The following is an 18,419-nucleotide window of genomic DNA, read 5'->3' as shown; positions in this document are numbered from 1 at the left end:
TGCAATATTCTAATGTGGCACATGTTCTGCCATAGGTTCACAGATTTCAGGGGATCCATTTGTTTTCAAAGAGGCTAATAGTTTGGAGCAGAAATGTTTTTTGACTTGAACACTTACACCAAAACACACATTTTATGCATTAAGTGATTGCAATTATGTGAGTTAGACTATAAGATCACTATGGATTTGAGTGTCTAAACATAGTGACATTGTAGGTGGTAATGAACTAAGAATAATTGGCAATTTTAAATATGTGCATAAGTTTGATCTAAATAGCCTCAAAGTTCTGATATTCTACAACGAGGGGAGGCACAGGCTATAAAAAGCTGCAAGATAGAACCATGCTGGAATTTTACATTACATAGTACACAAGAAAACCAAGAGACTGAATGAAGATCAGTGTTTCACTGCACATACATTTGGCAATTATAATTTATTGGAGTGTTTTTTGAAATATTTAGAATTTCTGGCTTATTTATCATCAGCTATATATAGAGCACCACTAATTCTGCAGTGCTGCATGGAAAACTCATTTACATCAGTCCCTGCTCCACTGGAGTTTACAGTCTACATTCCTTAACCTACAGAGAGAGAGAGACTGACTGAAGGACAATTGAGGACATTCCTGTTACCCGTATAAAGCTGGGTGGAGCTTACAGCAAAATGCAACATTGGTGATACTAGGTTGCCTGTCCATGTTTACTACAAGCTTAATTCCAGCACTGCTGTCTACATTCATTTTTTTTTTCCATCACATACATCCAGGAGGGAAAATGGATTTTACTGATTGTTAGTCTGCTAAAGTAGTGAAGTGCGGTGCTCCCATGTACAATTCAAGCATGGTAGACAGGGGCGCTCCCCAGCCCCCAAAAAAAAGCGAGAGCTGCTGCGCATGCGCAGCAGCTCCTTTTCGGCAGATACTGTACTATATAGCAGCGGCGGCGCTGTGAAAGAAGCATCAACGGCGATACAGCACCGCCGCAGACGCTTCTTTGACAGCGCCGCGGCTGCTGTATAGTACAGTGCCGCTATGTGGGGCACTTTGTTAGCGGATTTGAGGGGTTTCTGGAGACCCAGAAACCCCCCTGCGTGCGCCCCTGGTAGAGTAGTAGGTCTACACACATAGCTGCTCTTCCTGCAGGCAATGAGCTCTTTCCCCCCCCAAATACTTTTATAAAGTATTCTCCATGCAATGTATTAACTAATGATGTGTTAATGAAATTTGTGTGATGAATAGAGACCTATGTGTGGGTATTGAACTTAGAATTATTTTGCCACATGTGCTGTATTTAAAATGTTATCCCCACTGTCCTGTGCACTTTAACTATTCCCAGCACCAGCAATTCTAGCAACATTCATAATTTTTATGGTTGTCGGAAGAGAGTAATTAAATTCACGTCGACAATATTGTCACAAATCGGCAGAGTTTCAGCATTCTAATTTATTATTATTATTATTATTATTATTAATTAAATTTTGCAGTTAAGTCACTTTGAGCTATGCTCTGCTTTTTGGTGATGACCATGGTAAATATTTTTAATCTTTTAGTATATGTGACTTTATATAAGTATTTGTACTTGGCCTGACCAACCAGTGGCTCTCCAGGTGTTGTGAAACGACAAGTCCCAACATGCCCTGCCAGCTATCTATTGGCAAAGCATGCTGGGGCTTGTAGTTTCACCACATCTGGAGAGCCAGGTCTGTACTATTTTAGTCAAATGCAGTTGGTCTGTTTTGAACTTGTCCATCATGTTGAGTTTTCTTCCTGGATTTAGACTTGTACTGGTAATCCCTATTTATTGAAAATATAAGACTATATATTTATTTGATTCATTTCTTCACATAGGAAAAGGCAGAAGTAGCAGAACAAAATTGTAGCACAACATAAAATAATGGAGTGCAAAAGACAATGACAAGTACAAAGCAAGACAAAGGGGTAAATTAATAAATTTTTCGTCAATTTGCAGTGCGTATTTAAAATGACAATTATAGTAAAGGCTAAACCCACCTTTAATAAAATTGCCTTTTTAAATTATGACCGCAAATAGGCGGTTTAGATAACTGATTTGATACATTTACCCCAAATATTCATTCCTCAACTTTAATAAACTTCTCCCTTTGAAGACAATCTGATGGGAAAATAGATTATATAATCATATTTCTATAGTTTGTGTGGAAGTGAATTGTAAGAATAACACTTTAATTAAAAAAGCAAAATGACATACTGGGTAATATTTGTTTTGAAGACAGGTGATGAGGTAACTGAGTAGAAATAGTGCTGTAACTTAATACAACCAGATATTTTATTTTGTAACCCATAGACAAATTACAGGATAATCTGGTTGCTATAGGTTGTATCAGTTTTCAGAATTGTTCACCAACATTAAAGTGAGTTCATGCAATTGACACTTGCAAAAAAAAGGACAGGGCATGGCTTACCAGTTTTCAGAAATGTCTGTGAAGAAGTCAAATTTTCATTCCCTGTTTTCGTCTTGCGCCATTTAAAATTTCTAGGTCAACTATTCAGAAGTTGCTCAATACTGCAACTTGTGGAGAAACTTTGATGATATTGAAGACTCTTGGACAAGTGTGAAGTATGTGATCGATTTTACCTCCGCTTTGCAAGATGAACTGGTTCCTGTAGCTGGTCCGGGAGCATGGAATGACCCAGATATGGTGAGTAAAGTGATAGGCAGAGCCCTGTGTGATGTTTGCAGTACTTAAATGATTACATGTTCTTGGTATTACCTTTCAAAATAATTTTGACTGTTAATGTGAGATCTTTATGAAAACTGGTGGAAAGAAAAACAGGTGCTATAATGCACAACAGCCATTAGGAGTATGTCTTTACAGGCCAGAGGGCTCAAAACCGTATTAAATATCTAACCGACGAATCAGGTGCTAGAACATCTAACCCATGGGATATAGCTAAAAAATTTGCGACTTACTACTCTAAGTTGTATACTCTCTGTAACTGTGATTCCTCACCTCAACCAATTCCAACCTTGATCGAGGAGTTTTTAAATGAGCTAAAATTACCATCCCTGGACGCTGACTCTCATCTCCTTGAATGCCCCTTGGACACAATCTGAGATTGCGCTGGTAATAAAATCCCTACCCAAAGATAAAGCCCCAGGACCAGATGGTTTCATTAACAACTTTTATGCTACGTTCCAGGCTGAACTCACTCCACTCTTAGAGCAGTTATATAATACAGGCACTCACCAGGGGAAATTTCCGCCGGAGATGCTAGAATCCTGTATTGTCACGATTCCCAAGCCGGGCAGGGACCCAACCCATTGTCCGAACTATAGACCAATTGCTCTTCTTAATACATATTTAAAAATCTATGCCAAACTGATCTCTAATAGATTCATCCTGATCAAGTATGCTTCGTCCTCGGACGACAAGCATCGGCTAATACCCGTAGAACTATCAATATTATAGAACAGGCCAACAAATACCACCATGAATTGTTAATTATGTCTCTAGACACGGAAAAGGCCTTTGATGGGCTTCATTGGGGATATATGGAGAGGGTCCTTTCTCGGTTTGGTTTTTGCGGGGAAATACTTAAATCTATATAGGGGCCCCTCCGCAGCGGCTTTTAGTAACTGTTTCACATCAGATAAATTCATGCTTTCTAATGGTACTAGGCAGAGCTGCCCCCTTTCGCCTCTCATTTTTCTGTTGGCTATTGAACCCCTGGCCGAGCAAATCAGGCAACACCTTCAACTCCCAGACATCACTTTAGCCGCAACCGCTCATAAACTGTATTTTTGCGGATGACATTTTGCTATATGTGACTAGTCCGGAGACCTCTCTGCCGCTCCTACATGATTTGCTGCAGAAATTCGGAAGAGTTTCTTACTACAAATTGAACACGTCCAAAACGGACGCCCTCCCTATTAATATAGCGGATCCTCTCCTCGTGCGCCTGAAGGCGGCCTTTCCATACTCTTGGAAGTCCCTTTCCTTCTTGCCCTATCTAGGGATTATGATCACTCCTCTTCTAGACGCCATGATTGAGACTAACTATACCCCATTATTGATACAACTAAACACCTTTAGTAAAATCGTGACAACACCATGAGGTCTCCTGGCTAGGCGGGATAGCCGCATTTAAAATGTCCCTCCTACCCAAAATTATGTATCTATTTAGGACCTTTAAGTTGCCCAAACTTTATATGGATAATTTACTTGGCCTACTTACACCTACATATAAAAGGGGAAACCGCCTAAACTCACTCATACGACTATGTCCCGTCCAAAAAAGACTGGGGGTCTTGCCCTACCAGATTTGGTAAAATACAAGGAAGCGGCCATTTTAGCTCCGCTCCGAGACTGGTCCCTTCCAGGTTCCCATAAACCTTGGGTAGACCTGGAAAGAGGTCTTAATCATGCATTCCTTTTGGCTGATCTTCTTTGGATTACCAAGTCCTGGAGGCCCTCTCGGGCTACCCTACCACGTCTTACGAGTGACGCCCTCATAATTTGGGACAAATTTCTAAAGGTATCTAATCTCGTCTCCCTCCCTACCTCTAATCTCTCCCTCCTTGCTTTAGCTAAACTGCTACCTAATTTAAATCCTATCCTTGTGGTGTACAAGGGGCATTGCCAATATCAAAATGCTTCATTCTGACACATCGCTATTGCCTTTCTCTGATTTGAGGGAACAATTTCAGATCTCTAACCAAGATTTCTATAAATATCTCCAAGTTAATCATTGGTTACATTCCTTGCGCACACTAGGCACTACTTTATAACACCCTCCAGCCCTCTTCCTGTCCAGACTCTCAAATGGAACCAGCAAAGCGGCTATCTCCTTCTGGTACACTCACCTCAACACAAGTCAGCAGTCGGTAAAGGCCTCTTCCCAATTAGCCCGGGAGAGAGATCTTGGCCGGGAATTTGACCGAATCAATGGGACCGTATCTATCAGAATGTCATAGGATGTCGAATTGCTTGAACCACACGGTGATGCTCTATAAGCGGCTTTACAGACTCTATATGACCCCTGACAGATTGCATAAGATGTGGCCGGTCCAGACTAGGGCCTGTTGGCGTAAATGTGGGGAAATAGGGGACATCTTCCATGTTTTCTGGAGTTGGTCCGTGTTCTCTGGGCCGAGGTATACGCCTTGATATCTAAGGTCATCCAAACTCCGATCCCTAATACTCTGGAAGTAGCACGTTTACACTTTTTTCCTCCAGAAGTTTTACTAGGGGCACGGTATGTCATAGGTCACACTTTTATAGCTACTCGTGCGGTGATAGCCCAAGCGTGGAAATCAGCTACACTACCTTCCATAACTAAAATAATTTTTAAGGTTTAGTTAAGCTGCGACATGGAAACTATGGGAGTACCATATGCCCCTTCTGCCTCCTCTCCCCACATCAAATGGTACGACTGGAATCAACATGTCTCCAAAACTTTAGTTCAGCCAGTCTCTTTGAGGTCCCCCCACAATCTGTTACAGTAATACCTGGAAGTGGCCATCCAAGCTGCATTTTGAACAATTTGTAATTTAAGATGTTGGGATTTGTACTTTCTGATGCTATAGATATGTACTAATAAGTACTGCCTCCCTTTTTTTCCTTCCCCTTTTGCCTTCCCTCCCCCTGCATCCTCTTTGTATTTAAAGTGTGTTTTTTCTTTTTTGTGTGTATACCCTGTAATTAAAAGCTTTAGTATAAAACATTTATATTTGTGTAGTTTGGAAAAGTCAAGAAAACGTGACTTTATAACAGTGTTCTCCTGTTAACTAGCTTTCATAAATATCCCCATTTGTACTTAATTATTTTCCTTTCAAACTTTGGCCTATACTTGCTTTATACTAGACCTTTCACCCCCTACACCCTTACTTTAATTACCATTCTCCATCAAACCTTATACTTATAATGGTACCCAATTTTATCTCTCACAGCTTGTCATAGGTAACTTTGGCTTGAGTTGGGATCAGCAGATCACTCAAATGGCTCTATGGTCCATCATGGCTGCACCTTTGCTAATGTCTAACGACTTAAGAGATATTAGTCCAGAGTCTAAAGCTCTCCTGCAAAACCAAGAGGTGATCGCTATCAACCAAGATTCTCTTGGTGTGCAGGGATACAGAGTTCTTAAGGTATTTGAAAACTTTATGGGCAGTGAAATTGTTATTTTTTAGAACCTGGGTGGTACTCAAGATTTGGTCCACAAACTACCTTCTGCTAACTGTATCCTTCAATACATTATAATTTCTCCAGAATAAGAGAGGCACTGAGATGTACAAACAGGCACAAAAGCAAGCCATTAAAGTAAGGGAGAGAAAGGCGGGACTAGGGGAGAGAGGGGAGAAGGAGGTTAGCGAAGGAGCAAGAAGGTTAGGGTTTAGGGTTAAGTGAATATATTAAATAGCACTGTGCAATTGGGGATAAAATAAAATTGAAAATGCAGTGACTAATAAAATACCATTGCAAACAACAAAAGAGAAGGGGAGAGGACCCTACTTGCTAGAACTTTCAATCTAATGAAGATAACATGCTACAAACATACACATAAATGCACAATACATGGCTTGGGTACAGTTTTTCGATCCTGAAAATTCCGACACTAAGGAGACCTGCAAATAAAAACTGAATTTATGAAAAAACTATTTCAATATAAATAGACTTACCTGAAAACCGATGCTGCACATCTCCGATGGCACCAGCATGCTGACCGCAAGTTATTCCGCATGAAGATCTCTCCGGCACTATACTTTGACATCATCGCAACTTCTATTAATGTTAATTTATAGCTGCAATGTCAGGTTAAGTGTTTAAACACTTTAACGTGCGGGGTCCCGATATTTCTGCTTTAAATTAACATAGATGTAAATCGCGATGACGTGACACTGCAGTGCCGGAGAGCTGTGTCTTCGGCATCACTTCGTGTCACCAGGCCGGTATCATCGGACATCTGTACCTTCAGTTTGCAGGTAAGTCTGTTTTATTTATATATATATATATATATATATATATATATATATGTTTATTATAAGGGAGAAAAAAAAATTCATAAAGATATCGCCCTACTACAAAATCATATATGGTGACTTTTCTATAACTTCTAAAAGTTCAGTAAACAAGCATTCTCTTAGAAATAACTTTGTAAAATATCGAGGACAAAAGATAATCACATAACATATAAAAGTTCTTTCTTCATGCAGTTTGCTTTGCCAACTACCCAGATCCTCGGACAATCTATCCAACCAGAGTAGTACAGTGAGGTTCAGACTCTCTCAACATCTTGCATGTGTTTTCTTAAATCCTCAACTGCTTTCTCATTAACCAGATCCTGGGATGATGGTCTTAAATGGAGCAGTAATACAATAGTAGTTCAATCCTCTTAGCAGTTGTAATTCAGTCCTCTTTATTAATCTGTCTTCTCTCCAGACACCACACACTTCAGTTTGATAAGTGGAATTTTTTTCTCCACAAAACGGCTAGAAAATCATCTAAACCCATCAAATAAAGTGACAAAAATGTTCTCCTTCTGTTGGCAGCTGCTGACTCTCTATTCATATGGTTCATTTTCGGGTTTTCCAGAGAGTGAGCAAGTTGCTGGCTAATCAGGAATTACACATGTTGAGGTGCTATCAAAAGGCTGCTAGGCAGTTCACTCGCTCTCATTACCTGGATAGGAGGTCCTATAGCTCCTGAGATACTGCAATTTATGATCTGTATATTCTGTTTTGTATATGTGTGGGACATTAGGTCCCTCCCTTTAGAGAGGGAGTACCTGTGTATGTTAGAAGCCAGATTACAAGGATTTTGTTTGTTTTGTTTTCTTGCTAGTGAATAAAACTAGCTGAGGTTATTTAAACTGAAGTAGTGGACTGGTATGATTTATCTGGCTGAAGTGAGTAAAGTGCAGCTGTCTACCCCAGAAGACGGTAACCCCAATACAATTTTATGACACACCATATTTCTTTAGCTACAAAACAACGATTCTAGTCTGGTGTGATAAAAACCATGGGGTAGACATTCAAATTAAGAATATCACATGAGCAATTATAAACACTGGCTTTCAACTGCAGCATTTAATTGCTAAAATACTGACTAAACTCTGGACTAGTTATTGTACAGTGTATAAATACTACTTTTGTGATTTAAGCTTTGCATTTAAAATCTACTGCGTGCAATCTGTGACATGACACGCATAATTTGGAGAGTCGTGGTACAGCTGCTACAAAATGATTTTGGGTACTAATTGTACAGTGAAGACTTTTAAAAAAAAAAGTGAGATGTTGCTTGTAAAAGGGTGCTTATAGCAGTGCTAATTCCTTGATAATCTGCTATTGCTATCTGAGAGCACAAGGGTCCAATGAAGAGGCAAATATATACTAATAATGCTAATATTGTAATACCTATCTTCATTACCACTCAGCGTAGTTTCTAGTTTAAATCCAGGTCTTAGAAAGAGAATTCTATTTTCAATGTCTGTTCTGCTTACCTGTATAATACAGGGAATAATGCATATCATTTCAAGAAAGACTTTTTCCACAAAGTCTCATTTAAGATATGCTTTCAACAAATACCTATTGTTAATAATACATAATAGATTTTAAATGAAATACAATGCATTGCCTACTTCAGCTGTTTTACTGATGTGTAAATGTGCCTTTCTTGGCTGTGTATTAATGTATGTATCCCAGATTTCAGTGTGTGTGTGTGTGTTAATAGCAGGACAGTGTGCAAGATGGAGGATAGATCACATGGCATAGCAAAATGGTGAACAGACAGAAGACAGTACTACAAGTCTACAACGCACAAGGAGCCATTTTGTCAAGTCAATTTATTTAGCACTAAACTGCATTGCACAATACACAATCTATTCATATACAGCACTGTTTTAGTACAAAACTTCTTTATCTGCACTATTATACTCTCTAAATATATTTAATTATTTTCGCATTTAAACTCTTTCCCAAGTCACTTCCCTTTACAATTGTATCGCTTACTATTTAACAATAATTTTCTGTGTTTAAAACTATCTTTCCCATCCAAGTCAAAATCCCAGCTATATTCTTTAACAGTCTATGCACCTACACTGAACCTACTTTCTTACAATCTACATGCAGTCTGCAAACCAAAGACAAAGCTATTTAAACTCAACATCTACTGACCAAACTTCATCAAATCATGTAATCATACCCAGATACCACCCACCCATTGCTCCATGTTGTCTTACACTGCAACTCCTATTTAATCTATAAATACTTGCTTGTCCATAGAGTCTTACAGGTGTGTTTTTCTATGCATCCAGCTAGTGACAGAGAGAAAGCATGTATTTTTCACAATTCACCCCCAAAGGTGTGCAGAGACTCATTGCAGGGTGCCTTAGTCTTAAGACATGTTCATTAAGTGGCTCCTAATTCTTACACCAGAAAAACAAGTTTATTAACAGCTTTACTGGCCCCCTGTAGATCTGTGATACCTTGCACCCAGAAGCATGTAACGAGTGCTAAGGGAGACACACAGCACAATCCCCTATCCTACACCCCAGTTACTCACCCGATCCCGAGGGAACACTATGGAACACCACCCCACTCTCTCTGCAATCCCTTGATCTGGTGTTCGCCTTGATCCTCCTTCCCCTGCACGCCTACCGGTACAATGCCTGCAGAGAAAACAAAGCATGAAGATTCGCTATCCTCTGAAGGAGGTGACTACGAGACAGACGCAAACTACCTTGGTCGCCAACACCTCGTTTTGCTCTGGGCTGCTACTCTGGCGCCGCGAACACGAGGGCATAGGAACAATCCCTCCCAAGTACTCCGCCCACCAATAGGTGTGCGCCCGTTCCGAAAAAGGGGAACTTGGAGCTATACTCGCCGATGACTCCCACCTCTGGCCGCTGCTTCCATCAGCGGCCACTGCCGGAACTCAAGTGTTACCACTGGGGCCTTGTGCCCCCCTCTCTCTACCTATGGGGCCTTGTGCCCCCCTCTCTCTACCTATGGGGCCTTGTGCCCGAGAGAACCCTACCTAGGTCCTAACTGCGTCCGGGCCTTGTGCCGGAAACTACAGTAGTGGTGCTGCAGGCCTGATGAAAGGAAGAGAACCCACCAGTCATACGAAAGGGATATGTGTAGAGGTTCGGGTGCAGACCCGGGAGAGGGGTTTCCCAATAGGGCCTTGCCTTCCGCTGGCGTCTTCAGGGGTCTTCTCCGGGGGTCCCCCAGCTGCCGTCGTTCTCAATGCTCTGCCACCGTCTTCTTTGCTTGATCTTGTAGGCTCTTCAGGAGGCAGTCGCTCTTTGCCCTGACCAGGGCTCTCTGCCTCCACTGACTGTTTTGCGCGACGTCATCTTCTCCGTCGGTTTCCAGATGTCTGCACTCTCCTCTTGCTGCTGACTGACTAAAATGGCGCTGGCACCTTAGACGTCGGCACGCCGTCGTCTAATGATGTCACGTCGCGGCAAGCCCTGATTGGCTTGTCACAGCACCAAAATTCAGATGACCGAGCGGGGAACCCTGATTGGTTCCCTGTCACTTGCACGGGTGCCACCACATTGGGTATGGGAGCGGCGAGGGACCCCGTGGACACCTCGCTTCCAGGTAAGTCCCTGACACGTGTGCTATTGCTGCACCGGTAATACTTCACAGGTACAGCCTGTGTCCTAAAACGTAGTGGGCATCATGTAATTAGCTACTGTGCATGTGCCAAATAACCACGGATGACGCGTTTAGGAGTGATCACTCCTTCACACTGCTGTTGAAGAATAACTTCATAGACAAACGGGAGAATTATATGGGAAAATAAAGATGTAAACAGAGTTGGAACTTTAGTCTTTTCAGGGGCATGGGTCCCAGTGATGATTGGGCCCGTTTACTGCCTTTTCATCAGCTACAGAGCCTCTGCTCTGCTCTTCTTTCATGCACTGGAACAGAATCTGGGCATCACCATGCCCCAACCATGGGCATGCTTGGAAGAGCAGAATTTGCATGAATTATTAGGCCTACCCAACAAATTTTGTTTGAAATTTTGTGAGATAGTGTGTTACGCACTCAGGTGTAAATTCTATGCTTGTCATTACGAAGCAAAGAGAGGCACATTTTCACAATTTCCTAAAAATAAAGAAAATACATTGGTGCAAATAAATAATAATGTCATGGTTTGATGTTGCAAATCCAGTTGTTTCTGCAATATTGATATGCCATAATGACCAATTAAATTTGTTTTAATTTACATCCTCATTAAAAAAAAATATTTGAAAATTTGTCTTAAACAGACAAATGTATAATATTACATAGCTTTTGTTTTAATATTTTGTAAGTTAGAAGTTTTTTGTAATTATTTGTACATGGACACATGTAGTTACAATAATTGGCTTAATCTTCATTAAAGCTGGGTACACACTACATTAATTTCATCTAATTATCTTGCAAATCACACGATAAACAACCGTTTGGTAATATATTGCATTTCTGTGTTCGCTTCCACTACCATGTTTTATCATACCAAAGCATTACATCGTTTGATTTGGTTTTCTAAAATCCCGATCGATGATGGAATGATGTTGTGCAAATTTGGAAGTCAGTCCGACAATTCTGCCGTTTGTTCCTCCAACATCAACATCTTTGTGGGCTCGCATATTTAAATCTATGATGTTTCCTACGTACTGTTGTCTAAACATACTGCATAAGCACACGGAACTAGTAATCTTTTCATAGCAAATCAATAATAAAGGTTCTTTACATGCTCTTTATGTCACCTTGTTCTTGTATACAACAGGAATTGTTAACTCATGTGCAAATATATTTTCAATAAAGTCTCATGTATTTACTGATGTTATAAAATTCTGTTTTCTCTACCTCTATGTATAGTTATTTTGCTTATTGTACAGTCTTATTATATAGATGGATATATGCACACTAAATATTTCCACTCTGCAGCTAATTTATATAACCTATTATGGCCAGTATAAAACCTATGGACAACAAGCATATATCAATTGTTTAGGTCTTTATTTCAGTTTTAGCAAGAAATGGCACCAAATGAAACAGAATTTTATTACAAAAACATTTATTTTCCAACATTGAAACAGTTTATTCATAAACTGTCTCTTTCATAGCTCTCAAGAAAACAGCATTCAATGATTTATACTTGGCTATACAAATATGGACCATTTCAATTTAAGCAGGGTGTATACAGCATGGATACTCTACTGTGGTCTTATATGTTTGCCTTAAATATATATGAATTTTACAAATGTGTTTTGTTATTATATATTGTGGAAGTCAAATAAATGGATGAATTGAACTAAATTGATATTATTTTACAGTGCGACTGCGATTAGCACGTCACATTTAATGACGCAATCACAAAGATTAATAACACACGTTTATGGGCAGCATGATGGCTTAGTGGTTAGCACTTTTGCCTCACAGCACTGGGGTCATGAGTTTGATTCCGAACCATGACCTTATCTGTGTGGAGTTTGTATCTTCTCCCCATGTTTGCGTGGGTTTCTTCCTGGTGCTCTGGTTTCCTCCCACACTCCAAAAAAAACATACTGATCGGTTAATTGGCTGCTATTAAATTGCCCTTAGTCTCTCTCGGTCTGTGTGTGTTAGGGGATTTAGATTTTAAGCTCCAATGGGGCAGAGATTGATGTGGATGAGTTCTCTGTGCAGTGCTGCAGAATTAGTGGCACTATATAAATAGATGATGATGATTTACATTCACACTTACACTTGTAAATAGTACACATTTATTAGGTTCCAATTCACATTTATTTATTAGTAAAATGTATTAGAGATTATTCATACATAGATAATATTATAGTAAAGGTATTTATGGTTCAGGTCCTTTGAAAAGGTAGAGTTTGGTCTCATATTCAGGTTATTGCTGGTGAAATATGCTTTGTTTCGACAGAGTAGCGGTCGCAAGTTAAGAGCAATATGAGATTAATACTCAAAAGTACTTTGTTTATGGGTCAGTTTAAACTGGGTATTCGTGGGAAGACATGTAGGCAACAGTTGGAGTAAGTTACCCCCTCCTTTGTGAAGAGACCAGATGAACTGACCTATGTCCAGCAGAGAACTGGAACATCGTTAACCCTAGAACAATGAAGAAGACCTCTTAGTGTTATCTATGTATATTTGTGACATCATCACTGTTTATGTTAATTCAAATATATAATATTTGTATAACCAGGTTTGGAGGTGTTTTAACAGATTACTAGACTGCAATGTTATAATTGTATGTATGATTTAACTATTTATTAAATGCTACTGATCACTTAACCCTCATTGAAAGCTGAATAACACTAATCACTATTTTTTTTTTTTGGAATACATTTCATCCACACCTATTGCATCACTGAAAGCTAACAAAATATTAATATTTGACCTCTCCTTCCGAGCTACCATTCATTCACCTTGGACACTGTTGGGAATCACTTGGTGCTGATGTACCTCCTGGGTTTGTCCAGGTATCCTGCCGTGATGGTCCATACCAACTGAAATATAGATGTGATATATTCACATATATGCACAGGGTACACATTACTTTTTTTTTAAAAAAAACTTAACTTTTTAATTACCTTCTTTAGGTTCCTCTTGCATTTCCACATTGGCCATGGCTTCTCCTCTTTTTTTTTTTTTTTTTTTTTTCCTGCATTGCTGTAGATAGTTGATCACATTTTTCTTTCTGTAAATAGATGGCACTGTTTTACTAATCCTTACTCATCTTTATTGTTACCATTAATTACTAATAGGTTTACAAAGTTTTAATTACAAGCTTTAATATTCACTTTTTGTATTGTTTGTTCGTATTTCCTTGCTCCTTGTTCTTCATATTTTACATTTTGCTTCTCTTCCCCCCAAGTTTTTCTCGTAGCATATTAATCAACTTCTGCATTATTTCCCCTCCTGTATTTTTTTTTTTTTTTATTTAAGTGTAGCAATTGTAGTCATGTTAGTTCAGCACTCTGACCATCATCTCGATTCCCTCTAACTGACTCATTGGTTTGGCTATTTTCACCTCTTCCAATGACATCCCTTCTTCTTTCCCACCACTCCTCCCTCACTTTTATATTTTTCTTTCTCTTCAGCCATGTTGTCACATACTGCTGGCGACAGTCTGGCTTCTGTCTGGTGCATATGCGGGCGTTAACAATTGGTATGGACCAATCGCAGCATTCAGACTTTTAATTACGTTTTGGTACCTTCTGAACTGATTACATGGTTTTTTAATACTATTATAGAAAGGTAAGTACTTTATTACATGTGACTTGGTTTAAATCTGAGTTTTGTGTGGAAATATTACATCTGTTATCTCTACAGAGATTTTCAACATGCCATCTGAGAAGAATGTAGAGCACATGAAAGATTTCATTAAGGCCTACGGATGCCATCCCATCCCATCCCTGCTTGTGGCAAAGCAAGTCAAGACTACTCAAACAGGCAGAAGAGTTTGAGGAAATGGTAAAAATGAGCCTTCCCCATTATCCAGAGGCTAATGCAGATTGGGTCAGAGGGAAGATACAAAACATAAAGACTGTGTTCAAGAAGGAACTCAATCAGTTGGATACCTCAAAGATCTGGGGCAGGGGACTGAAGATGTCTATGTACCCAGGTTGTCATACTTTGACTTCCTGCAGGTAATGGCTGACAAGGAAATAGCCAGACCAATGTTTGGCTCTTTCAATGAGTCCTCCTCAACTGGCTCCAGATGGAATCCAGTTCCTCAACTCTCCCTCCGGCAACCTAAGAGATATCTGCAAGTGGCATAACAAGTAAGCACACATAAACACAAATGCAAAAAATATTTATTTAAATATTAATAAAAATGAGAACTTCAATTTCACTTAGTATGTCAATGTACATATATTATAACATGTCATTCTGCCAGGTGACGGCGACCTCACCATTAAAATATTGCAAATTTTCCTCCCTGTTTAACCTGGCCTTTTCACTGGCTTTTCTCGTTTGAGAAGACTCCAGTGGTGTCAACCATACCACTTCCTCCAATATAATCTGTACTATGCTCCAAAGTGGAAGCTGTGTTGAACACACACACTGTAACTTTTACACCTGAGATAGTTGTGTAGGAGACAACATGCCATCACCACCTTGTCTATTTTGTCAAGGCAAAGATTAATGGTAAATCTGTTACTCAATATCTCAAAAACATTCTCCCCTACTTGCCTTGCTCTTGACAATCGGTAATTAAATATCTTCGCTGTAAGTGCTTTTTGGGGGTAAGATTTAAAAAATTTGCTTGCAGTGCAAATGCTTCATCAGTTACAAAGACAAAATTAAGACCTTTTTTTGTTTTTAAGTGTTGGCATATTCGGTGCATTGTGTTTAAGTTTGTCATGGAAAGCCGTCTGTTCCAATTCCCAACCATCTGACTCTTTGCCATTTTTACTGAAGAATCCTTTGTAACTGTAGCAATAGCAATCACACTTAGAGGATGGCATAATTTTGACATGTTTGCCATCTATGGCACTGCCACAGTTTGGGAAATTCTGCAAATTGTCCAATTCTTCTGCAATAACTTGGCATTCATTAACAGTCTATGAAAACAAAAAAAAATTGTTCTAATTTTATATCGGCACATGTATATATTGTTATCATGCTAAATATTTGTATTTTTATTACACAGCCATCTGTCTTCATTGAGGAGGGGTTTTGTGATATGGTGGAGATGCCGGCTCCCACCGAGCAGACTGCAGAGTCCACCCAGCCACAAGGGCAACAACCTGGCAGGAGTGGGATAAAAAAGGACACTGGAGCAGGAAAACACCAAGGTCATGAGTCGCATTATACTAGACTCTGCAAGCATAATTAAATTATATACTGATGGCGCTCATTTGTCCTATTGAGATTGGGTATTTGTAGAGAGGATAAAGTAATAGTCCTAATCTATGCCACCAAGGTAATTGTACTAATGTTCTATGGTAGATCAAGGGGTGGATAGCTAGGATAGAGAAATAACATCCAAAAAAGTTGCAACAAAATGAACATAAAGTATTAATGAGAAAATCTGGTCATTGCTCTGTTGTTATGGAGTGGAATCAGGGGATACAAACCTGGGATAATAAAATAGCATCCATTTAATTGCACATACCACAAAGTGGTTAAAATTACAGAAAAATAAAAAACAGTGAAAAAGGTGACAATGGTGTCACTATCCAGTTAAAAACCCATAAAATCAAGGGTCAAATGTCCAATATCACAACATGAATAAGTCCAATTGATGCTGAACTGATATTGGCCCTGGAAAACCTCAAAAAAAGAAAAAGCCTATATGGTAGGTCCGATTTGTAACAGTCTTTGACCAACCTTATTAACCTGAATGTCTGCAAATGGATAGGAGAGTCCAGTAGTGTCCCTTTAGATGTGTCCTGTTTGATGAAAGCATGGGTATCCGTGTATAAACACCCGCGCTTCAAACGCTTGTAGCGGTAATCCACAAGCAGCGGTGGAGTGGTAAACGGCGAGTGGTCGACGGCGTGCGTTCCACAGCACTTCTGGTGTGACGTCACAAAGAGGGTGTGGCCCAACACGTTTTATTCGCTTAGCGAATTTCCTCAGGGGAACATCATCGTTGTTTTGGAAACATGCTTTTATAGTTGTAATCATTAATTGCACAGGATTGGTAATTATGATAAATCTGGTCTTGATATTAAAGACTGGTCATTAGTATTTATAGCTTTGGTAAATATGGAGCATAAAAATTAAATTGATAATCGATTGGAGATGAATGATACAATGCATATACAAAAAAGAGGGGGGGGGACATAACGATGGAACTACATTATGCCCATTGAGATGTAATACTTTAAACAATCAACAATATAAATAAATCAAACTCGGATCAAACAGGCAGAATATAACTCTTGATTATCAATATATATGTCTATGACAGGTATCTTACTGGATGTTATACGCAGATAAATCACAATACAACCAGCCACAATCTGGCTCTTATTCATAATTACACAATATGTAAGAATTAATTTACTGATAGCATCCAGATGAGAGAGGCGATCATATGATATGATTGATGATTTACCATATATATCAGAAATAAAAAGGGGGTTTGTGTAACATAATCAAAACATTGAAATGAGACTAGTCAATGGGTCCAATCCTCGCCAGTACACCCCAATCAGGATAATATTTCTCAATCATGTTTTTCTACTAAACCAGATATTCCCTAGCAGTCTCCCATCTTGGTACTAATCTGGCAACACTCTGCTTGGCTTCCAAGATCAGCAGAGGTTGGGCATGACCAGGGTGTTATGGTAGTAGTAAACATGGAGATATCACCTAAGGGGGATTGGTGTATCATAGACCCAATGATGACAGTCGCCTGACAGTTGCATAAGTTTAAGCAGAAATCTCTAATGAGTGGTAAAAGTAGAGGCCAGTGCTCATGATCCTATCATACTGAGAGATCGAATTCTGCATTCAGTCCTCGTGGTATAAGGGTATTTAGGAGGAAAATCATCCTAGATTCCTCTCTATTAATCAATTTATTGTTATTGCCTCCTCTCCAATTAATCTGTACACGTTTGATGTCCACAAAACTTAAACCTTTTGGAGTCACAATTATATTCAAGTTTGAAATGGTGAGAAAGATGGTGTTTTTCAAAACCATTCTTAATGTTTCTAATGTGTTCCCCCTATCCTGGTTTTCAATGGTCTAATTGTTCGGCCCACATACTGTTTGGAACACGGACATTGTAATAAGTATATCACATTCTTGGTATCACAAGTGATAAAGTCCTTGATATGGAAACTGGTCTTCATATATGTGGAACGAAATATTGAAGTACTGTTAGTAGACCTATAGTTTAAGAATTTACAGTTACTGCATCTTTAACAATGATAGAAGCCAAGGTTATGGCTCGTGGTACTCACCCAATCGTTTCTAGGAATATTGTTTGTAATGTGGTTCCTGACAAGAGTTTGCTTTAAATCGGGAGCTTTCCTGAACACAACTTTAGGGTATATGGGTAGTAGTGGTCCTACTATGTCATCTTGCCATAGGATATGCCAATGTTTTTTGATTATATGTTTTAACTGTTGTGCTCCACTTAAATAGTCTGATATAAAATATATCTGATCTTGATCTTTGCTATTGCGGGAGTATCTGCGGATCTGTATTGTAGTAACTTGCTGCGTTCTGTATGTTTCAATTAATCAAATGCGTCAAGGACTAGGTGAGTGTCATATTTTTTATCCTGAAATTCTGATACCATTTGTGTACCTTGTTCTATATAGTCCTTCAGATGTGTACAATTGCGTCTGATCCCCGTGAATTGACTAAACGGAATACTTTTTAACCACAGGGGATGATGGTGGCTATCAGACAGAATATAACTATTCACATTAACCGGCTTTTTGTATGTTTTGGTGGCAAGTGTATGGTCCAAG

General features: G+C 39.3%; 1 protein-coding gene and 1 long non-coding RNA gene across 4 annotated transcripts in view; one reads left to right on the top strand and one right to left on the bottom strand.

Moving 5' to 3' along the window:
* GLA (galactosidase alpha) overlaps positions 1-18,419 on the top strand; it is a 45,150-nt gene that overhangs the window by 11,791 nt on the left and 14,940 nt on the right. The window contains exons 5-8 of one of the 3 annotated variants that reach the window (XR_012678911.1): positions 2,515-2,676; positions 5,928-6,125; positions 14,316-14,767; positions 15,640-15,930. Coding sequence is in view for 1 of the 3 variants with exons in the window: in XM_075184604.1 (XP_075040705.1) it covers positions 2,515-2,676; positions 5,928-6,125 (360 nt within the window). In the remaining 2 variants the exon portion in view is untranslated. Of the gene's footprint in view, positions 1-2,514; positions 2,677-5,927; positions 6,126-14,315; positions 14,768-15,639; positions 15,931-18,419 lie in introns of those variants that run through there. The other 2 variants (XR_012678910.1, XM_075184604.1) reach the window with 2 other exon arrangements.
* Positions 11,997-14,349, bottom strand: LOC142100793 (uncharacterized). Its single transcript, XR_012678912.1, has 3 exons — positions 13,574-14,349; positions 13,409-13,489; positions 11,997-13,088 (listed from the first exon to the last, which is right to left on the bottom strand). It is a non-coding gene; the product is annotated as an uncharacterized LOC142100793 (long non-coding RNA).

Source organism: Mixophyes fleayi, chromosome 9, assembly GCF_038048845.1.
Source record: "Mixophyes fleayi isolate aMixFle1 chromosome 9, aMixFle1.hap1, whole genome shotgun sequence".
NCBI classification, from domain to species: Eukaryota; Metazoa; Chordata; class Amphibia; order Anura; family Limnodynastidae; genus Mixophyes; species Mixophyes fleayi.
This window is presented reverse-complemented; position numbering and strand designations above follow the sequence as displayed.